The sequence below is a fragment of the Tenrec ecaudatus genome, chromosome 1 (assembly GCF_050624435.1).
Source record: "Tenrec ecaudatus isolate mTenEca1 chromosome 1, mTenEca1.hap1, whole genome shotgun sequence".
NCBI classification, from domain to species: domain Eukaryota; kingdom Metazoa; phylum Chordata; class Mammalia; order Afrosoricida; family Tenrecidae; genus Tenrec; species Tenrec ecaudatus.
In genome coordinates this window covers 73,378,589-73,399,633 of record NC_134530.1, presented here as the reverse complement: position 1 = coordinate 73,399,633, position 21,045 = coordinate 73,378,589, and the positions used below count along the sequence as shown (strand labels likewise).

Here is a 21,045-nt window from a genome sequence, read left to right as displayed (position 1 = left end):
TACTTCCTCAAGGTTCTGTAGACTTTATTGAGGCAGGATCTGAGTAGTCAAGGAGAGTCCCTTATCCAAGAGCTCCCCTATGTCATCGGTCACCATGCTTAAATTCCACCTGGGCCCCTCACTCCTTTGGGCCTGCCAGTCATCACCGTGGAGCTATAATAGAAATATAACACCCTCCCGGGTCGATTCAGGACCCCTGCTGGTGGTGGTGCTGTGGGAGAGGCATTGGGCAAATCAAGATGGCAGTTCAAATCTGGTAGCCCTTCCTCAGGACAACGAAAAAATGAGGTGTCTGCCCCTGTGAAGATTTACATACTGGATCCCTTATGTAGAGTCACTAAGAGTCAGAATCAAGTTGATTGCAGCGATTTGGGTAGATTGATGCTTTAAATAGATTACTTGTAATTGATAGCTGCCTTAAATTAGAGTGATAAGAAAACTAAAGGAGAGAGAGCAGAAGAGGGTATGACTGAGCAAAAACATACGAGGATTTTTGCAATTTCTTAGGACTTTTTTGTATACTTGACATTTCTAACTTCAAGTGTGCACACATGATAACAGCTACATGGTAAACTTAACAAGAAGGTGTTTTAAAGGTACATTGAGAACATTTGGATGAAAACAACTAGAGTCAGGAGACGCAATGTGAACTCTTACTGTGTGACGCTGAACAAACCCATGCTCTCAGGCCTCTGTTTCTCCACTTTGTCAAGGCTGTCGAGGGTGGAGGTGGAACTAGGTGCTCTTCAGGGGCTTTTGCCTCCTCAGCCCTAAAGATTCTAGTTTGCAAAGCAAGATGGGAGAAGGGTCTTGTCTCGCTTGCTGAGTGGGCTTGCACCGTGTGTAAACTGTCTGGGCAGACACGAGGGCAAGCCAGACTCTGGTGTCATGCAAAGTAGCCCCAGAGGAAGACATTGATGGTTAGCAAGAGGACAGCGTTGATATTGCAGACGCTCCTCCAGAGTGGTTCCTCCGTGATGCTGGTCAGCTTCAGCTCCAGAGCAGCCTTCTCTGCCTGGCTGAGAGCCTGCTCCGGGGTCCCAGAGAGGCCACAGAACCAATTCCAGAGTAACTTCCTCCAGGACTTGCGGGGAACTGGGGGGATAAAAGCAAGGGGAGAGGGGTTTAGAACGGGAGAAACTAAGAGGGCATGGAAACAGGGATCTGGCGAGAGACTAGGGAAGGGTGAGAGCCAACGCTAAGGGGTGAGAGGGGATGTCCAGAAGGAAGAAGAGGTACACAGACAACTTGATCTTTTCCCCAAAGTACCGTCTGCATGATGAGTTGGGTCTCTAGACTGAGCTCTGACTGCAGAAGTGGTCTGAGGTTGGCTCTTGGCCATAGCATCCAGTCCTCTAACAAAGGCATATCGTTGTTACCAGGGGAGATGGTGCACTAAGCAATGAAGATGATCGCAGGAAACCTTGAAGTGGATTCGGATTCATAGACACCCTATGTGTGCCAGAGTCAAACTCTGCTCCATAAGTTTTTCAGTGCCTGACTAGTTGCAAGTAAATCACTCTATCTTTCTTCTGGGGAACTTCTGGGTGATTCAAACCACAAATGTTTCAGTTAGCAGTCAAGTTCATTCATGGTTTGTTGTCTATTACTCATGGTCTCCAGAAAGCATCACCCCCACCCCCCAGGAAGAAGGAAGTGCTTGAACAAACAGTCTACCATACCCACTGATGCAAAAGACGTTGGCCTGGAAGCCTGCATGCCAGGCTTTGCCCTCAGCTGAATGTTGAAGTCATGTGCAAACCTCTCAGCTTCTCTAAGCCCCTCTGTCTCCAGAGATCCGCGCCATAAACCCTGGTTGGTTTTGAGCACACCTAGGAATGGGGATTTGTCAGGAAGGACTGTGAAAAGTCACCTTGCGAGCGCAGTGGGACGAGAGCTCTGTGTGGACAAGGGAGGCTGTGTAGTGCGGCCACAGGTGCTCCCTGGAGCAGAGGAAGCCCTCACGTTCAAGCTCAAAGCACTGTGGTGATGAAATACCAAGTTTTAAAGACTAAAGAAAGGAAGTAGGATTGAAGTGTCTTTCTGGAATTCGCAGCTAATACATTTAAAATCAAGTTCACATAAGGAAGCTTTGTAACACATTGGGAATGTGTTAATGGTTGGGACTTGGTTATCAAAAGTTCAATGCAGCCTCAGGGTGTCAGAGAGACAAAGACTCTGAATAGCACGGAATCTGGCTCCGTGGTTATAAAGACGAGAAGAAGAAAAAAGGACTCAGAGAAATGAAGGGATTTACTTGAAGTCACATAGCCAATAAGCCTTAGAGCCGCACTAAGAACAATCATAAGAATTCCCCATCTTGTTCGTGCAAGATGTTATAATTTTACAAGTTGGTCCAAATGGCCTCTATTTTGCTTCTTTGCATAATCCTCTGAGCCAGATGAGGAATGAGACTTTATGTGTAAAGCCCAAAGAGCTTAAGCCACTGAAATAGTTACTGAGGGCAAGATCTCAATAAATCCACCTATTGTGAATACACAGGAATCATATAAACTATATCTGTGGAAGAGATAACAGAGAAGCTCAATACCATCAACCAAAACAAGGCCAAGGCGCACTGTAGAACAGACCATTCATTTCCCCTAGATACAGTGACTGCATCATGCCAACCTTAGGCCCGAGACATGTGTCCCTTTGAACTTCAATTCCCAAGTCATACATGCTGGGGTTGGGTATAGCCCAGCTGGCATCCTGGTGAGCTAAAACTAAGATAACTTTCCCCAAATTCTCCTTCCCTCAGCTGTTTATCGGGTCAAGGACAACACTCAATATTAAGTTTGGGAAATATTTTGTTGCCTGGAATAACTTCTTTAGGGGCTAAGGTTTGCTTATTTTATAGTTTAGTTGGTATGAAGGTTTGATAATCTTAAAATTTAGTGGGGTTACTAAATGATTGGTGCACCAGGGGCCTGGAGATAGAGAGAAGACACTCTCTGAGGTCCTGAGGGAACTATAGCACGAGGGTCTAGGTGTTGGGTTGTTAATTGTAGGTCAGAGGTTCAAACCCACCAGCCAATTCCTAGAGAAAGATGAAGCTGTCTGCTCCTGTAAGAACTTCCAGACTTGGAAATCCTGCATAATCTTTATCCCTATTATTTGGAATTGACTTGATTACAGCGGTTTGAGGGTAGGGGGTGGAAACTACTGCCTAATCCAAGGGGAGAGAGTAGCTTCCAAAGACACCCGGATTTTATCATGTCCCACTGAGGAAAGAAATACATTTAGCATTTAAATGTCATTGACTTTTTAACTCACAATGGCTAAACAAATTGATTTTAGGCTTTAACTTACAAACAGATTTAACTCTTTTGAACCTTAATTTTCCTTGGGAATTTAATAATTTGGGTAATTTCCATAATGCTATTATTGCTTACAATTATAAGAGCTTCATATTGCCACTTCTCTCACTGCAGGAAGGTTACAGCTGTGTGTGTCTAAAACCATTATGTCATATAATCACTTGAACCTTAGGTACTGACTGACCTTGGAGCAATTAATGTCCTATTCTGACTCATTTAAGAGCATCCAGGAGACAAAATCTGCATGAAGACAAAATATAGCAACTGTATCGAGGAAAATGGTGGTGGCTTTAGCGGACCCTCTCTCAGGAGGTTGGACAGAACTGTCTGCTTTTGAAGGAAGAGTCATGCCTCTGTGTGATGAGGAGCGGAATTGTTAGACCTAATAGTAAATAACATAATGTGCCGGTGGGAGGAGTTGTTAGAAGAGATGTTGTTTTGGGGTTCCCCACCCCCAGGTCTGATGTTACCTTCATGTGGGATGACCTCCGTTATTTTATGACTCTTTGCTCTTTCTTGCCCTTTTGCTCATTCAACCTAAGGGAGGTAAAGGGACTTCCCAGTTGGCAGATTTGAGTAAGTTAAATGAGGCATGCTTAGCCAGTTCCTTCCTCCTCCTCCTCTTCCACCTCTTCCTCCTCCTCCTCCTCTCGTCCTCCTTCTCCTCCTCATCTTCCTCCTCCTCCTCCTCTCGTCCTCCTCCTCCTCCTCTGCAGTATAATGCTTGCTAACAGAGGGGGAATAGTCTACCCTTGTTCAGATCTGCTGGTGACCGGGTGATACCTCTGTCTAAGGCTTGGGTTCAGTGTTCAGAAGTACATCTCCCCATGGATAAGGAAAAAAAAAAAACCTTTCAGCTACATTTTATTAAAAATAGGAGCTCTGATGGCATAGCAGGTACCCATTGAGAAACCAACCACAAGGTCAGCAGTTTGAAACTACCAGCAGAATGGTGAGGCTTTCTACTCCTATAAAGAGTCAACGGTCTTGGAGACCCTTTGGGGCATTTTACTCTGTCCTCTAGGGAGGGTCTCTATGAGTTGGAATCGATTCACGGGGAGTGAGTCTGGTCATCATTAATGTGGGCAATATGTTGATGCTCATCTACCATATTTATCTGCCTTAGTTCTCCATGAGTCGAAGAGTCATGCGAGAGGGGCCCGAGGACACAGGGTCTGTCTTCATCACTCCCTGGGGATTGATGTTCACTGTTCCCAAGCATGCCCTCACCTACCTGCAGGCTGCTTCTGGTCCTGGCTCGAGTTTGCCAGCACTTCACTGTCAGCAGGGCCTGCCCCAGAGGGCATCTCTCGCGTGCTCTCATGGGTCTCCTTCACCAGCTCGGAGGGGGGGTGGTTTCGCGTCCACCAGGTCAGGCGAGCCAGCTGGAGGGAAAGACGGCAGTGGTGAGTCAGCTGCCCTTGGATAGAAGCCTTGTTGAGAAAGGGGGCCTTCTTGATGGGAAGCCACCAGAACATTAGGCAATAGATCGATGTCTGGGAGTGAGGAGACCTCACTGACTCTTTGGGAGAAAATCAGCTCTCACTGAGCAGCCCCTACACCAGGCTTGTGCTGAGCACTGACACGCAGACTCAAGTCGGGCGTGACCCTGATGTCATGGATATGACAGACAGACTGACATGGGAGAAGACAGGCAGGACAGACAGGCAGAAACCCAAGAGTAAGGGGTTTGGAAGGCTAGAGTGAGAATTTGATACTTTTATTATTTTTCAAACCTGCAGGCCATCGAGACTGCAGACTGTAGGCAAAGAGACGGGACCACAGACTCAAGGATTCAGGAAGATGCCTCTGCATTAATTATATGGCTGTCGCCCACGTGAAGCCGGAAATACTGCAGGCTTCAAGAGATGGACAGGGGAAAAGCTGGAGTTTTAAGAAAGCTACACCCGAGCTAAACCCATCCTTGTTGAGTTAATTTCTAGTCATGGCTATCCTATAGGATAGAGTAGAACTTCTGAGGCTTCCAACCTTTATGGAAGCAGAGCGGCTGGGGAGTTTGAACCACCAAGATTTAGGTAAGTAGCTTGATGTTCAACCACTGCTCTCCCAGGCTCCTATAAGGAATGGCACCACTAGCAAACACATTGTTATTCATTCCGAATCGAAGGAGGTCACGTTTACAGGACATGGTGACTGGATGCTCCAGGGGAGGGAGAACCCACACTCAGGCTTCTGCTTTGGACCACAGGGTGGATCAGTGGCCCTGCTCATAGGATTAGAAAACACAGGCAAGGCCTAGGTCATAGTCTGAATGGGATAAGATAGAAAGAGGAGGACTGTGCATGCATGTGTGCATGTGCATATGTGACCATGTGCGCAAACACACACACACACACAGAGAGACTGTGATGATCGATGAGTGCAGAGAGTCTCTAAGACTTCCAAGTGGCAATGTGCAGGTGAGAAGAAATGAGCCTTGTGCTATGTGTGACAGTGACCTTCTCCCTTCTCATTTGTTGGTGGCTCAGGAGAGAAGAAAGCAGCACATTCTCTGGCTGACATCCGTGGTGTTGGAGTCAACTGTTGTATCCTTTTCCAACAAGGCTGCTTTCCTGGCCAAGCAGCTCCTCATGTGACATATCTGAACCAGCATCTCCCGGCATCTTCCCAAGTTCTTCCAGAGACGCACTGCAGCCCCTCCGGAGCCCTTTCCACTGCGGGTCCAGCTGTGTCTGACACAGACATGCTTCTCTGCTCGGCCATCAGAGCTCAAGCTGCTTCTTTGCCTAGAAGTATTTCTGTAAAAAAAACCGACCTTTCTATTTACATTGTGTGGCACTGGCAGCATATGGGATGTTTACATCACCAGGCGGCATGGATATTTAAAGTTTACATACTGAGAGAGAGAGCTTGGCTAGAGATAGGGAACTGCGTGGCATCCTTGGACGGAGGGTTGCTGCAGGCATGTAGGTAGGTAAGGGAGCCTCGGGACAGTGTCGCATGGGAAGAGTTATAAACCATAGATGGGTTTCCAGGGAGCTATAATATATAAGGGGCAGAGAGAAACGTCCTTACAGAAGCATGATAAGACAGAAAGGGGTTTGAGAGGGATACAAATCATGTCAGTGAAGAGGGAGGGGTCTTCAAAATCATTTAAGATAGAGAGGTAATCACTAATGATGTCAACAAGAAGTTGCCAGTGATCTTGATGAGAGCAATTGCAGGGGGTTGGTGGGGAAAACAGGCAAGCTGGCTGCCGTAGATGGGGAAGTAAGAAAGAGGTGGGATGGGGAAGTAAGACTGTGGACCATTCCTTTCCAATGAAAATGGGAGAGGGTGGCAGTAGCCAGAGCAGCTCAGGATTCAGGGAGCAAGTCTTAAACTGGGAAAGACGTTCGCGTGGGGAATGATGAAGCCGACCAGGGAGACCTGGAGCTTGTGCGGCTAGGAGCGCCCATGGATGGAGGGGATCGCTGGAGAAGTCAGCCTCTCCTGGCGTGCCTGGGAATTGGGTAGGTTTGCTCTACTTGGTCATAGCAATGAAACAAAGAACAAAGAGTCATTTTATAAATTATGAGGTACCGTACAGGTAAGGGGCATTATTAATTATCTCCACCTAGTTTTTTTGTTTTTTAAGAAGAAGGGAAGAAATTTATTGGAGCCCATTCGGGAAACCCGAGAGGGGCCCAGCATATCCCACTATGTAGGCATGCCCAGCAAAGGGTCACCCCATTCACTGTACCCCCATGTCCCAGAGGGACTCCCCTTGAGCCAAGCCCCAAAGCCCCAGGACTGGCTGGGGGTGGGGACATTCCACCTAGTGTTTTAGGGACCAAGTTTTTGCTTAAAAGTGTGGGTGTCACTCTGACCATGAACCAGTGACGGGAATGGCCTTGTTGTCATGCAGAAGGTGTTGGGAAATGGATTGTTGCGGATGCAGTTATTTTAAAAATTAGCCCCCTATCATTTGAGCTCCCTTACGATCCATTTAAATTTGTTTTAGTGTTTAACATTTTCTGTTTGATTTTCCATTGAGGTTTGTATCTGTTTGACTTTGTTATTGTTGTTAGTTTAAATGATTCTTTTTTCTGTAAGTGGAACCCAGGACAGGTACATCTACAGAGACAGGAATCAGATGAATGGCTCCTTGGGGTGTGGTGCATACGGGGAGCTAAGAGGAATGAGTACAGGGATGAAGAAAATGTTGGAGGCCTGATTGCGGTGATAGTTGTACTGTTCTTCGTGATGTGATTGAGCGGTTAAGTTGTGTGATATGTGAGTTATATGCCATTAGCAAGTGTCTTCAGAAGTGTGGGTGTCAATGTCCAACAAGTGGGAAATCCGTCAGGAGGGAGTGGGGAGGTTTTTATAGTGAGTTCTTAACCTGGTAGACTTTCTGACTGTTTCATATACTTGCTTTTTCACCACTTAGCAAATCCCCACTCGCTCCTCAAGGTTCAACAGAAAGGGCCCCTGTTGGTAAAGCCTTCCCCGACTCTGCGCTCCGATGAGAACATCGTCTCTGCGCTTGTCCCTCCCTGCCAGCCTGGCTCCTCTGTGGTTTTCATCTTGGTACAGCCGTCACGTGCGCTTACGCCCGAGTCTGCCTGTGGCAGGGAGCACTCATCTTTTCAGGCCGGGCACGTGGTAGGTGTTCACTTAGTGATTTGAACGGGATGAATTGGGGACTTAATAGGCCCGTGAGGCGCCCCGTGCCCTCACCCGAGACCTTTGTGCGACAACACGGAGGACAGGTCAATGGCATGGCCATCCGCAGTGCGATTGCCGGCACTGGAAGGCCCCGCAGGGGTTTGGGGGGGGGGGGGGCTTCAGTGTGAACTTGCCACTTGCCTTTTCCTCCGGAATGGGCGTGGTACAGAGGCTGGTGGTGACAATGACGATGGCCGTGAGCCCACACAGGAGGAGTGCAAAGTAGAGGTAGTGGAAGTCCTTGAGCACAGCCGGCCTCTTGTCCACCTCCCCGCAAGCTGGAGCTGGGTAGGAGAACTCCAGGATCATGCGCAGGAGCCCCACGGCCAGGCCGAACATCAGGCCCCAGAAAGCTCCCTACGGAGAGAAGGCGGGGTGAACACCAGCGGGCCAGTTTAGGAAGCCAATCTACTCTGCCCACAAAGAACTGTCCCACGGGCTTAGCACAGGACACATCTGCCGGAGTGAGCTCCACATAAGGACTGGGACTTCGTGTGGGCAGGGCTCCCGTGCCACGCAGACTAGGATTTGAATCCTGCCTCCATTCTGTAATACCTCCGAGTCAGTTACTCAGCCTCATCGACTCGGAGTCTTAATGTTCAGCTAGAATGAAATCAGATTTTGTAATAAGCAGATAACCCCACAATCTTCCTTCCAAACTTTGAGTTTGGATAAACCAGAAATTACAGCAGAGATCTCCCTTTTGTTGTTTCTCAACACATTTTTACTGCCACTTGCCTACCTGCTTTCCTCATCTGTTCATCTATTTGTCTGTCTTCCAAGAGAGTCCATCAGCCTATTTGCCAATCTGTCTATCCAAAGCCTGGTACCTCCCTCAGGTTTCTTCTTTACAGTACCTTTTGTCCCTAATGTATACATGTTGCTAGTTTACAAGACTCAGATGACTTCTATTTCTAAAATTTGAGATGCTGATTCTGATTCCAAAAATTCTGAAATAAGCAGAAGCATCTAGAATCCCACTGGGTCCTGCGTGCACCACGGATATCAGCAAGATTGGAGTTGTTGTTCGGTGTTGGCAGCTTGATTTTCGACTCACAGGGACCACATATGACAGAGTAGAACTGCTTCATGGGGTTTCCTTGGCTGCAACTTTTACAGGAACAGATTGCTACGTCTTTTCTGGCAGAACTTCTGTGAGGGTTTGAGCTACCAACCTTTTGGTTATTAGCCAAGTGCTTGGCCATTGTAAACCATTGCATCCCCCAAATCTCCAAAATAGGTGGGATCAATGTTCAATGTTTGTTGAGTAAGTTAACCCTCCAGCACAGGTGCCAAGTTTGGGGGAGCTGGAAGCTTAGAGGAGGCAGGCAGTTTTCTTAAGGCCACACAGACCATGTTATTGACACAGTAGGCCCCCCAACCCGAGATGATGCTGGGAGAGATGAGTGTGATGCTGCACTCACAGGTTCTGTGACTCTCTTGCAGAAAATGGCCAGTAGGAAGAGGGCAGTGATGGGTGGGGCCAGGTAGCTGGTGATAGACTGGATGTAGTCAAAGAGCTGCCCGCTGTTGGCGGATTGGATGATGGGGACCCAGAGGACGCTGATGACGACCAGGACCACCACAAACACTCTGCCGGGGAGGGGACAAGACTGTGAGGAGCACTTAGGTGGACACGAATGGGGTAGGCTATGGTGATATATAGGAAGGCGGGAAGAGGGGAACTGCAGTCACTGAATCAGAGTCGGTTAGGATGCTGGCATCCCAAGGGCTAAGATTCCAGAAATTCTGACTGTCAAAATCCTAGAATATCAGAGTCCAATAAACCTTGACTTCTAACAGCTCAACATTTACCCCCTTTTAATTTTGAGCCTTCTAGGTCATGTAATCTACCTTCCTCAACTGTTTCTGGTTCTTGTCTCCTTTCCAAAACCCTCTGTGTGGTTTTATAGGTATGTGAACAAAATGAAAAACTCTTTGACTCTATGATTGGTGCAATCATACATGTGGGCGATAGATGGCACCCAAGCCCCAGGAGTGGGTGAAACTCACTACCACTGAGTTAGTACTGGCTCTTAGTGAGCCTATAGGACAGGGTAGCATGCCCCTTTGGGTTTCTGAGGTTTTAGCTCTTCATGGGAGTAGAAAGTCCCGTCTTTCTCCCAATGGGCAAGCCCCAGCAGTTAGTGTGCCCAGAATCAAAGGACACTCCTCATGCTGGTGATCACCTCGTCTCCACTTCTCTCTGCCCGTGCTAGTCTTCCTGAAGAAGAGCAGCAGATACTCGTGGTCTCGCTGCTTGCTGCTCATCTTCCCCACCCCACCCCCCAGGAACAAGCACTCCCCAGTCAGCTTCAATGGTTCCCATGGCCACGCTCTGCATGGGGCCTGGAACATACAGGTGAGGAGGCAGAATGGATTCATCAAGCAGTTATGAGTAGAAGGCATCCTTTGTAGAGAACCGTCAGTACAAAGCCATATCAAGAACAAGATATTCAAGCCCAACAATCTACCTAGTATGGGGGAGCGGGAGCAGGAGGGTAACAGTTCACCGAACCAAAGGGCCCTTTCATTCACCTTATGTCAGTTGCAAACCCCTTATTCCATAGAGAAAAGCATTAGCCACCAAGGTGTCTCTGAAAGAATGGACCAGATCGCCACGATGAACAAGTTGATGACAATCTTCCTGTGGCCAGTCCCCATCCATGCAGATATCTCACTGCACAAGGGGCTTCACGGCATTCATGGAATTAGAATGAATGATTTCCCACCCCCAGCCCCCGCCCATGAACCTATTGACGCTCCCCATGCCACATGTGCTTTGTCCTTCCTCATTGGGATCTGAGCACCCTGAGGACAGAGCCACCCGGCTGGTCTCCAGCACCAGAAGATGACGCTGAAAAGTGCCCCGGGTGAGTGTGGTGGACGACATCAATTGCATGTCGGTTATTGTGAGACCACAGCTTGAACTGATGCAAAGGACCTAGGGAAAGAGCTGCTTGCTGACCTTCTTCCCCCGGTACGACACACCTCTCATTTCTGAAATGCTTTCTCTTTCCTGCTGCCGACCACTCCAAGAGGAAGCTACACAGGCCAGAAAGAGCTTTCTCTCGCTCATTTTCCTGGAAGTTAAGTCTGTTTCAGAATTTGGGACTTACCTCCGGTCACATGGATATGGCCCTGACAGGCAGTCCAGGGTCCAGACCGATCACTTCCTCTCCGGGGAAACCCAAGACAGGCAGAAGAAGAGATAAAGGGGAGAGGGGGGCTCTGCCTGCAGGAAGCAGGGGCCAGCGCACCTGCCGACCACCATCAGCTCCTGCTCAGTGGCCCTCTTTCGGAAGCGCTGCCAAATATCAATGGCAAACAGGGTGCTGCTGCTGTTGAAGATGGACGTGAGTGAACTCATGAGGGCGGCCATGATCACGGCGATCATCAGGCCCCGCAGACCTAGGGAGAGACAAAGTGTGTGTGGACAGCTGACTTCTTAAGGTGATTCTTCCATGGACCATGTGTTAGACAGGGACTTGGGCGTAGCAGTGAGATGAGAAAGGCATTGGATGATGTTCCCATCCAGGACAGGGAATCCAGGGCACCCACAGAATTAGAGGCAAGAGTCCTGGGTCCAGCCATGCTCAATCTGTCTTGTTTTAGAGTCTTGGCTAAGTCAACCACCCTCCTTGAACGTTGGCTTCCTCTATATCCCTTTAAGGTGTGTGAGACTGGGTTGTCTTTAAGGTTCTCTGCGCTTTGATACCCCATTCTGCTCTCAAGTTATAGACTCTCTAAGTTCGATGGTACCTGGGCCAGTGGTGGCCAGTAATAATTTCAATGCTCAGTATTTTCTCCATTGACATTGCGGAACAGGATAAAGTCCCAAGAATCCTGGGCTCGTTTTCCTGGCTCTACAATGGTCTCGGGCTGGGTTCTTTCTGGGCCTGTGTTTCCATCTGTGATAACAGAGGGCAGGGCCTACTGCTTACTATGGCTCTAATGACCAAGGTCCTAAAATGTGGCCGTTCACTTGCTTCTGGGGAAACAAGTTCCAGTCTTGCCCCAGCTCAGCGCTCCTGGGAGAGTCATCGGAGCCTGAACTTAAGGCTGTCATTTTCCTCTGGCGGGTTCAGTCCCTCTTCAGGCAATGACACCTTTCTAGTCCTCCACACCAGAGATTTCAAAGTTATTTAGTCCTTTCTCCCTCAACCTTGTTCCCTCTGTGGCATTCTAGTGGGGTGGCGGGTTATGCATCCGGCTCCAAACCTTGGAAGAAAGAAGAGGCTTTCTGCTTCCGTAAAAGGTGACAGCCTCAGAAAACCTCCAGGAGCAGGTCTAGTCTGCCCTCTGGGGTCTTTCTGAGTCAGCACAGACCGGAGCGCAGTGAGAGTTTGGATCCCCGATCCCTCCCCACCACCAGCATCCGTTTCCTCTGGGTTTGCTCTGCCCACAGGCCTTCTGCAGTCACCCGGCTCCTGGACCCCTTTCTCATCCGACCAAAGGTTAGGGTAACTCATTGACTTCCTTTCCTCAACCTGCCTTTCTCGCTGGATCCCCAATCCTAATCTTATTGTAAATCAGCTTCTAGTACCTGAGATCTCAAAGCCCTCTTGCATTCTTCTGTCAGTCTTATCTCTCCAAAGCCATCACGTATCAAGTCCTTTACAAATATCTTTTCAATTCCTTCCCCGATTCCCTAATGCCACTGACTTTGTCCAAGTCACTACTACTGCTCAGTCCGAGAATTCAAACACCTGCCTCCTTGATTATCTCCCTGGCCCCCCTCTCCGAGTTTCCTCCACGAGGAGTCCTCCAGGTAGCCCCCCTTTGAAATCACAAATCCAATCATGCATGCTCTGGCCTCACACCTCACACCTCACACCTCCCCTGTGGTCCTCAGAGTAAAAGCCGGGGGACAGCCTGGGAAGAGAAGCTTGTGTCTTTCAACTCTGTTTCCGAAGTCTATGTGGGGGTGCCCTCAGGTCAGACTTCAGATCCTTTCCCAGTCTGCGCCCTTGCACTTCCCTCTCCCCTCTGGCTTTGTCACGGGGCTCTATTCCAGTGCTGCTTTCCCCCATGGCATCACCACCTTGAGCACATGGTACCGTACTGTACTGTTTGTAAGCCTGTGGCTGCTGGGCACTGCATGAGACCTAAGAGCGAGGCCTGCCTTTTATCTCTGTGTCTTCGGTGGAGGACACAGAGAAGATATTGTGCAGACAATTGTGAACACTACTGGGCGGAGGCAGGGGGGTGGGGTGGGGGAGAGAAGCCTGTGAGTGCCTGTGTGTGCTACAGCCATGTGGAGGTGAATGTCTTTCTTCCCTGCCCGCATCCGTTCTTCGCCTCCTGTGCAGTGAGGATCGGAGGGGGATGGCGGCTGGGAGTAGAGCTGGGGGAAGGAGGATGAGAACTCACCAATGGGCATGAGAGCCATGACCAGCTTCGGGTAGGCAATGTTAGAGCATCCCACTCGGGCCCCACAGATTCTTTGGCAGATGTCAGGATCCACACAGCCAACCTCATCTGCAGAAGAAATTGGTTAGGGCTGTGTGACAGGGGGCCTGACGTGAACCTTTCTGGGTTGGTTCCTTTCTGGCTCTCTGGAGCTAGTGTTCATTGGTGACTCTGATGGGACAAGTGTCTGATCAGTCAAGGGGCAGATAGTGCGTAGGTATGACTACTCAGTTGTGTCTGGAACTGTGTCGCCTGTACTACTGCCCTGAGATGACCTATTGATTTGGGTTTTAGAGCTTCTGCCTTTGGAAAAGACAAATAACCTTGGACGCTGCCTGTGGTCTTTCCTATATGAAAAAGAAGCAAGATTTAAAGTGACATTCTGATCCAAATGTCTTCTATGACAATAGTTAAATTCATTCGGCCTGCAAAGTCCAGCATATTTATAATCATCTGTTCTTCAAAGCATCTCCTCCTCTAGCCCAGCTTTCCCAGGATCCTCTTCTCTGCAAGTCCTTTGTCAGCCCCACGCCCAGTGTCCAGAGTGGAAGACGAGTCCTTACCTGGGTACAGGGCCCTGCTGATCATGCCAGGCATGACAATGAAGAACATGGGGAGGATCTTCAGGTAGCCCCCCAGCACAGAGCCTCCTTTGGCATGAGACAGACTCTTGGCGGAGAGAGACCTCTGCACAATGACCTGAAAGGTTTGCAGCAGAAGCCCGCCCTTCAGCTCAGAGAGGGCTCGGCTCGGCCACAGGGACGCCCTGGCACAAATCATATATGGGCCCCTGCACCAGCCCAGAATGAGTCCCCACCCTCTGTGTGCCTGGGTGCCTTGATTTCTTACAGGAACCGACCCAATTTGGAGTGAGGTAGGCCAAGCCGGTGGCCATTACCTGGTCTGTGCACCAACACCAGGTGGCCAGCACCGTGAGCCCAAATATGAGACCCGGCCATGGGATGTCCCCGCTCACAGGATCCCGCAGCATGTGGAAAGCGTCCTGCCGAGGGAGGTGACAGGTGGTATTGGGGACTGTGACATTGGGGATAGCCTGCCTGTACCGCTGCTCCAGGCCTGGGTACCAGCCAACCTCCTGAAAGCCTGTGGAGAGAGACCACAGTGTGGGAAACCACACTGCACTCCAGCTGAGCCTGCCAAGCAGCCCAGTCCCCGGGGCCCATGCGAGGACCCCAGGGCTTAGAACTGGGGTGGGATATATGGTAGGGGAGCAAAGCAGGGCCTGCCAACCCTGAAATCCCTGGTATGATGTAGAGAGAGCCCTGGTCTTAGGGAGCCCCAGCCTATGGCGGCGGGGGTGGGGACATGGCCCTGCTGTGGGAGATTCTCGTGAAGCCGGGGGGGTGGGGGTGAGAGTCAAAGCCAAGTTAGAGAAGCAAGGGAGTCCTAGACATTTTCCTTACCCAGAAACATGAGCACCAGGGCTCCCCCGACCATGATCACCGTCTGCAGAGCATCTGTGTAGATGACAGCCATGAGGCCCCCTGGGGATCCAAAGACAAGGCTCATCAGTGAACACCCAGAGTGGGCTTCTCGCTGGACACCCCTCCTGTGCTTGACCATACTGGGGAGACGAGAAGACACATAGCCCTCTTAGGAGGTGCACTCTGGCCAGCTGCGATCCCAGTACCCGTGGCCCCCAGCTCTGACGGAATGCAGGCTGCTCACAGTTGACGGTTCTCAGGTCTTGTTCTTTCTCTCTGCAGCCTCTATGAGAGTCTCACTTTGGCTTTTGTGCACAGCATCCTAGTTCATCCCTTCGCCCGTGTCACCAGCTCGAAGAGGAACGCTCTCGTCTTTCTCCTCCCGCACGCATCTCAGTGCCCCCGCCTTTCAGGGCTGCTTTTAACCGTCAGTAAGTCTGCCCGAGTGCATCTCCCAGAGCGCCCAGCCTTGTGTACGGAGCTCTAGACTCTATGAGAGAAAGGGGGCCGTAGCTTCCTGGGGAACACCGTACAGTGAGTCTAATCCAGGGACTGAGAGCCCTCATCCCCCACTGCTCGCGGCTGCAGCTGATCTTTTCCTGCGTCTGCTAGGGCCTTCTCCTTCTTCGGTGCACTCTGCTCGCCTCTGTTTGTTCTCATGTCTGCCCTTTCAGTCTCTCCTCCCCTCGGAGACATCCTGCCCTCAGTCTTGCTCTCTGTTTTTATCTTCTTACATACTTCAACGCACACCCCGCTTTGCTCTGGTTCTTAAGCTGCCACCTCTCTCGAGATCTGTTTTCCCGGTCTCGCTGCTGGCCCGCTCTCTTCTGTACGTCTTTCTCCCTGCACCGCTGCTCCTTAATCCTACCGGGAATTCTGGCTCTACAAGGGGGCTTTGAAAGGTCCTTGCAAAATTGAATGTTCTCACACAGCTCCCTGGTGTTCCCCGGCACCTGCAGCACAGCAGGCCCTGCCCTTGGCCCTACCTGCGATGGTGTAGACGGCCGTCACCACCAGCAGGATCACCGTGGAGAGATACAGGTTCCAGCCCACTGCCATCTGGATGAACAGTGCTCCAGAGAAAATGTCCGTCTGCAAGAACCAGGACCCAGGAGTTCAGGTCACTCAAGAAGCTTGAAGTGGCCACCGTGGGCGTGCCAGCTCCTTGCTCAGCATCTCCAGTGCCCTCTGCCCTCACGGGGCCACGTGGAGGAGCTCGAGCTTGAACTTGCAGACAGTGAGCAACATGGAGATGTTAGAGCAAGTGCATACTACATGAAGATTCATCAATTGAGACGAATTTCATGTCGCAGCGCTGGAACGGAACAATACATGATGGACTATGGAGGGTGGAGAAGGGCTACAGTGAAAGACTGAGCAAGTGAAAGGGGAAGCAAAAGTGAAAGGTGAGTTGAAACCCAGACAGCATCTCACTGTGGACCCCCACTCAGCTGCCAGCTAGGCCCACAGCAGACCCAGTGCGGAAGGGGCGCTGGTGCCGATAACAGCAGGTTCTAGATCAGCCATATATTCAGATTTATTAAAGGAGCTGGAGGTTTATTAGAGGTGTTCAGGGCTGTTCTGAAGCCACACGGGGCTTTAAAGAGTTTTGCAGTCCTGCAGGCGGTAACCGAGCCCCCAGTTAGGCGGAGTGCATGCTGTGGCTGCCCTTGCACGATCGCCCACGCACGCATTGCAGCGTTCGCAACGTGATGGACCGGGGGGAGACCGGCATGGGTCAGAGAGTATGTGGCCACGTTGAAAGTGGGGACCCACCGATATCTTGGTGAAGATGTAGAGGATGAGAGACAGGACAGACATGTACACCTGGATCCTCTGGCCCCCGAATCGCTTCTTCAGGTACTGTGGCATTGTGACCACACCAGCTGCGATGTATACAGGGATGAAGATCCAGCCGAGGGCTAGAAGCAGCCAGGTTGCCTGGGAGAGTGGAGATAAGGAAATATCCAGCTCTTGGACGCAGAGAGAGGGGTATTTCCCCCTCTGGACCGTGCTGTGCTATGGGAGAGCCCTGAGCAGGGAGCAAAGGAGCAGGGGACCCAACCTCAGTCCTCTTGCTAGTAGGTGAGTGACCACTGATGCCCCTCTCCCTCCTCCAGACCTTGGCACCCTCTTCTGTAAAATGGGTTCTTAAGTCATCACTCAGCCTTTCCTAACACCTCTGAGTTTCCTTCCAGTGCTAAAGCCAGGGATGGAGGTAGGTCTATCAGACTCAGCCCCCCGCCCCCATCCTCAGCCAACCCCAGGTCAGCTTCCTTACATTCCACTCAAAACCACCCACAGCAAGGCCTCCAGCAGCCCCTGTCCCAGCCAGACCGATGAACAAGCCGCTGCCCACATTGCTGGACATCAGAGATGCTCCAATCTGTAAGGCAAGAGTGGAGTCCAGGGTCAGTGGTCAGGCATAAGGTAAATCCAGCTGGAGTCTGGACCACAGGCTTCCAGAGCTGGGAAAGAGGCAGAAGTTGCTGCATTTGGGCTCAGGGCATCTCAAGTCAATGTCAGGAGGGGAAAGAGGAACAGTGAGGGGGAGGGAAGGAATCAGCACTTCCTAAGTATTCATGTGTGCCAGCCACTCTGCTGGGCACTGCAGATGGAGTCAAGCATTTAATCTCCTCCCGTGCCCACAGGGGTCAGTACTAACTGTCCTGATTGACAGAGGTCAGAACTGACAAGAAGTCTCTAACTCCAGAGAAAGAAGGGACCTTATGGGCAGGAGAGTGCAGATAGGGACCTAAAGTCCTGAACCAACATAATTTCCCTTAGGACTGCTGTTTTTCTAAATTAAGCTTATGTAGCCATTATTTCAAGGAGCTATTTCCTAGTCCGTCTCTCCCAGGTTGAGCTGTCTGAGTTGAGGGGTTTCTCCAAGCTCCCACAAGGCTCTGCGCTTCTGTCTGGCTCAACCCTGATCATCTGCTTTTGAGTCTGTCTGTTCAACTTCACTGTGCGCTTACCCAAGACAGGGGCAGTCTAGAGTCATGTCTGTAGGCCCAGTGCCAGCACAGGGCCTACACTCGGGAAGCGAAGTGCCCAATGAATCCTTGTGCTGCAAGTACATGGTCAAGTCTACTCAGAGTGCAGCCTGAATCTGGACTGCAGAGAAGGAATCCAGAGTCAGGAAAATCAGGATGGGGCCATTGTCTGGAGAAAATGAGGCCAGGACTGTGGATGTGGGATGGAAAAGAACAAAGACGGGACCCTCCACAGGGAGAAAGGAGGGAGTCAAGTCAACTCACTGGCCACCAGCTCATGGATCTCCCAGCTAGGAAATAGCCTCCAACGGTTCCCCGGCTTGCACGGAAAGATGACTGGAATGGAAGAGATGAGGGATGAGGATTTCTTGCACTCCCCCCAAACTTGGTCATCCATCCAGATCCCCCACCCACAAGTAGAGGCAGCATAGGGCCTAATCAAGCTTGGCTCTCATCTGCCAGGGCTGGTGGGAAGAGTCCAGGAGGTAAAGGTTATAGAGAGACTTCGTACATAACCGAGTGCTGCCCCAGAGTGTGGGGTGTGATGTCTGTACAGTCTGCTCCTCTTACCCTTCCTGCCCCCCAACTCTTGTTTTCTAGTAAATGGCTTGGTATCTTCTTCTCAGGCACATTGTGGGGTATGGGGAGTCTGCCTTCTCTAATTACCGTTCCAGGAGGGCTCTCAGTCTGCGAGACAGGACCACAGAGGGGGCTAATTCTGACCACAGACCTTGGGGCACAGGTAATGTAAGACACTCTAATTTGGGGATCCCGTTGCTCTGGCCTAAGGCCTAAGGACATCACGTGTCTTCATTTATGCTCCTGACGTACCAGCAAGTGGTCAGTTACAGGCCTGTTTGGTGAATTGATCTGAAAAGCATTGAATGAAGAAAGAGTGGGTGGGGGGAGGAAGTTTTATGGGACACAGGAGTGATGGAGAGGAAGGGCAGACCAAGCAATTATTAAGAGCCTTAAAGCAAGAGGCCTCTGATTGGATCTGGGTGTCAAAGAAATACTTGAACCAGAGGAAGTTTCTCTTTCCTATGGGAAGATCATCAGGTGGCCCTGGCTCTCTGGCTCAGAGTGGCTTCCTGTGCAACACGAGGGAGCCCTGCTGGGGTGGGCAAGGTTGGTTACTAGGGAGTGAGAAGGGTCCAGGAGGACCCGGTGTTTATGAAGCTTTTCCTCAACTTGTGGTGCCACTTCTAAGGCTCTGGAAGTCTGGACGGGCAGAGTGGAGGCAACTTCATACACTCGTATGAGGAAGTTGAGCCTTGTCCAAAGTCTCAGAGGAGAAGGTGTTCTCATGGCTGGCTGCCAGCAAGGCATCAGGGATCATCTTTGCCCATTTCTTCCTCACCCCTGGGGCCCCAGGAGGCAGGCCTTACTCACCCCACTCTACAGATGGGGACAACGAGGCCCAGAGAGGGTTCCTGATTTTGCCATAAGGGACCGACTGGGCCTTGAATCATAACTGCAGAGTTTAAAGTTGCTGCCAGGCTGCAGCGATGATATCAGCCATTTATTTCCTGCCAACTGTGGTGCCAGGCACCCTGCCAGTTATGTCGATGCAACATGCCACCAAATGTACAACACAGTTCCTATTATTTTCATTGTTCTGAGGAGAAAGCACTGAGGCTCAGAAAGGCTTAGTGGATTCCCAAGGGCACAGAGCTGCCAATTGTCTACCCCTCTTCCCACTGCACCAACGTGCACAATGCGGAATGGAAGGGCCTTGGGATTTGCCTGACTCTTGGCCTTAGAAGCACATTAGCTCCGTCTCTTCCTAGGTGGTTTAGAAGCTGACAAATGGAGGGTTGAGCTAGGTCAGGTGGAGAACCATGGGATAGGGAAAGGGGAGCAGGTGCAGCCAAGATAGGCATTGTGTAGAGACAGAGAGCAGGAGACCAGGAGACGGGGACTCCAGGTCTGACCCTGTGTCTGGCTTGCTGTACCGCACCAGAAACGTTCCTCCCCTCTCTGGGTCTGAGCCTCCCACTGGATGAAAGGAGGGAGCTGGAGGGTGTGACTCCTGCAGATCCGTCCATTTCAGACCCTCTGCGGTTTTGAGATTTGTCGTTCTGTTCAGCCGACCCCTATTCCCAGCTCCATAATTGAGCCAAGGATGAGAGTGAGTGTCTGCCGTCCCTGCTAGGCCTCAACCTCTGAGGCTACTCACCCAGATGCCCACAGCGATGACGAAGACAAAGTAAATGACAAGGACCGTAATGTCATAGGCGTGCAGGCTGACCCCAGAGTCCGGTGTTGAGTGTGGCATTGTATCAGCCCTGTCCCTGTGCCCCGAAGCGCCAGGCTCCACTGCTGCCAGACCGAAGCTCATCTGTTCATCTCCGTCACCACCAGGCTGGACTTTGAGGTAGTCCTGGATTCATTCTTTTCCTGTAATGATTAAACAGCATCAAGCACTATTCGTCGCTGGGGAAACGCTGAGTTCCACTGGCACCTAAAGTCTCAGCCACTCCCCTTGCCCTAAGCACCGCCACCCCCACCTTTAAAAGGCTAATCCTGCCCCTGGCTGCCAAGCTCTCACACTCATACAGATTTACACACACACATATGTATCTGCAATACACACATGCATACATACCACCCCCCCACTCCCCCCACTCCCCACCCCTGACACCACTCAAGAGAACAGGCGGATCGTCAGGAAAGGAGCCAACTCCCAGCGCTGGGAAGGACTTCAGAAATCAAGGAGTTCTGCTCTTGCTTGTGCAGAGAGGAAACTGGGGCCCAGAGAAGACAGGGTCACACGGGAAGGAGCTGGGAGTTGACCTTCTTAATCGTGACTTTTCCTTACAGCCTTCTGGGAGGGAAATAAGGAGGAGAGAGCTCCGGAGGCTCCTCAAGGATGCTGGCCCCCACCATGTCACCGACCCTGACCTTGAATCCACTGGCGCCATTCTCCTTTTATTTAGAGTACAGAGAACGGGGACCCAGAGAGAAAGAACGAAGGTTCCCAGGAGCAGAGCGAGCATTCTGTGGCCCAAATGCACGTCTGCAGGTGCCTGGGCCAAGAGACCCTGGGAAGTGCAAATAGCAAAGCCCTCAATTACTCCCCAAAGGCTGGTGGTTCAAGTCCATGCAGAGGCCGCTTGGAAGGAAGAGCTGCAGCTCTGCTTTTGCAAGGACCGTCGAAAACGCCAAGGAACACAGCTCCACTGAAACACACAGGGGCTG

At 50.8% G+C, this 21,045-nt stretch overlaps 1 protein-coding gene across 1 annotated transcript; it reads right to left on the bottom strand.

The window, feature by feature from the left end:
• Positions 1–886: 886 nt before the first annotated feature.
• On the bottom strand, positions 887–20,185 carry SLC5A9 (solute carrier family 5 member 9). The gene is made up of 14 exons (XM_075539736.1): positions 20,024–20,185; positions 18,109–18,180; positions 17,130–17,234; positions 16,625–16,789; positions 15,835–15,940; positions 14,828–14,908; positions 14,302–14,507; positions 13,967–14,102; positions 13,365–13,472; positions 11,252–11,402; positions 9,416–9,584; positions 8,133–8,348; positions 4,555–4,705; positions 887–1,095 (listed from the first exon to the last, which is right to left on the bottom strand). Exons 1-14 carry the CDS (start codon positions 20,183–20,185, stop codon positions 887–889), a joined length of 2,037 nt encoding a protein of 678 aa, XP_075395851.1.
• Positions 20,186–21,045: the final 860 nt, after the last annotated feature.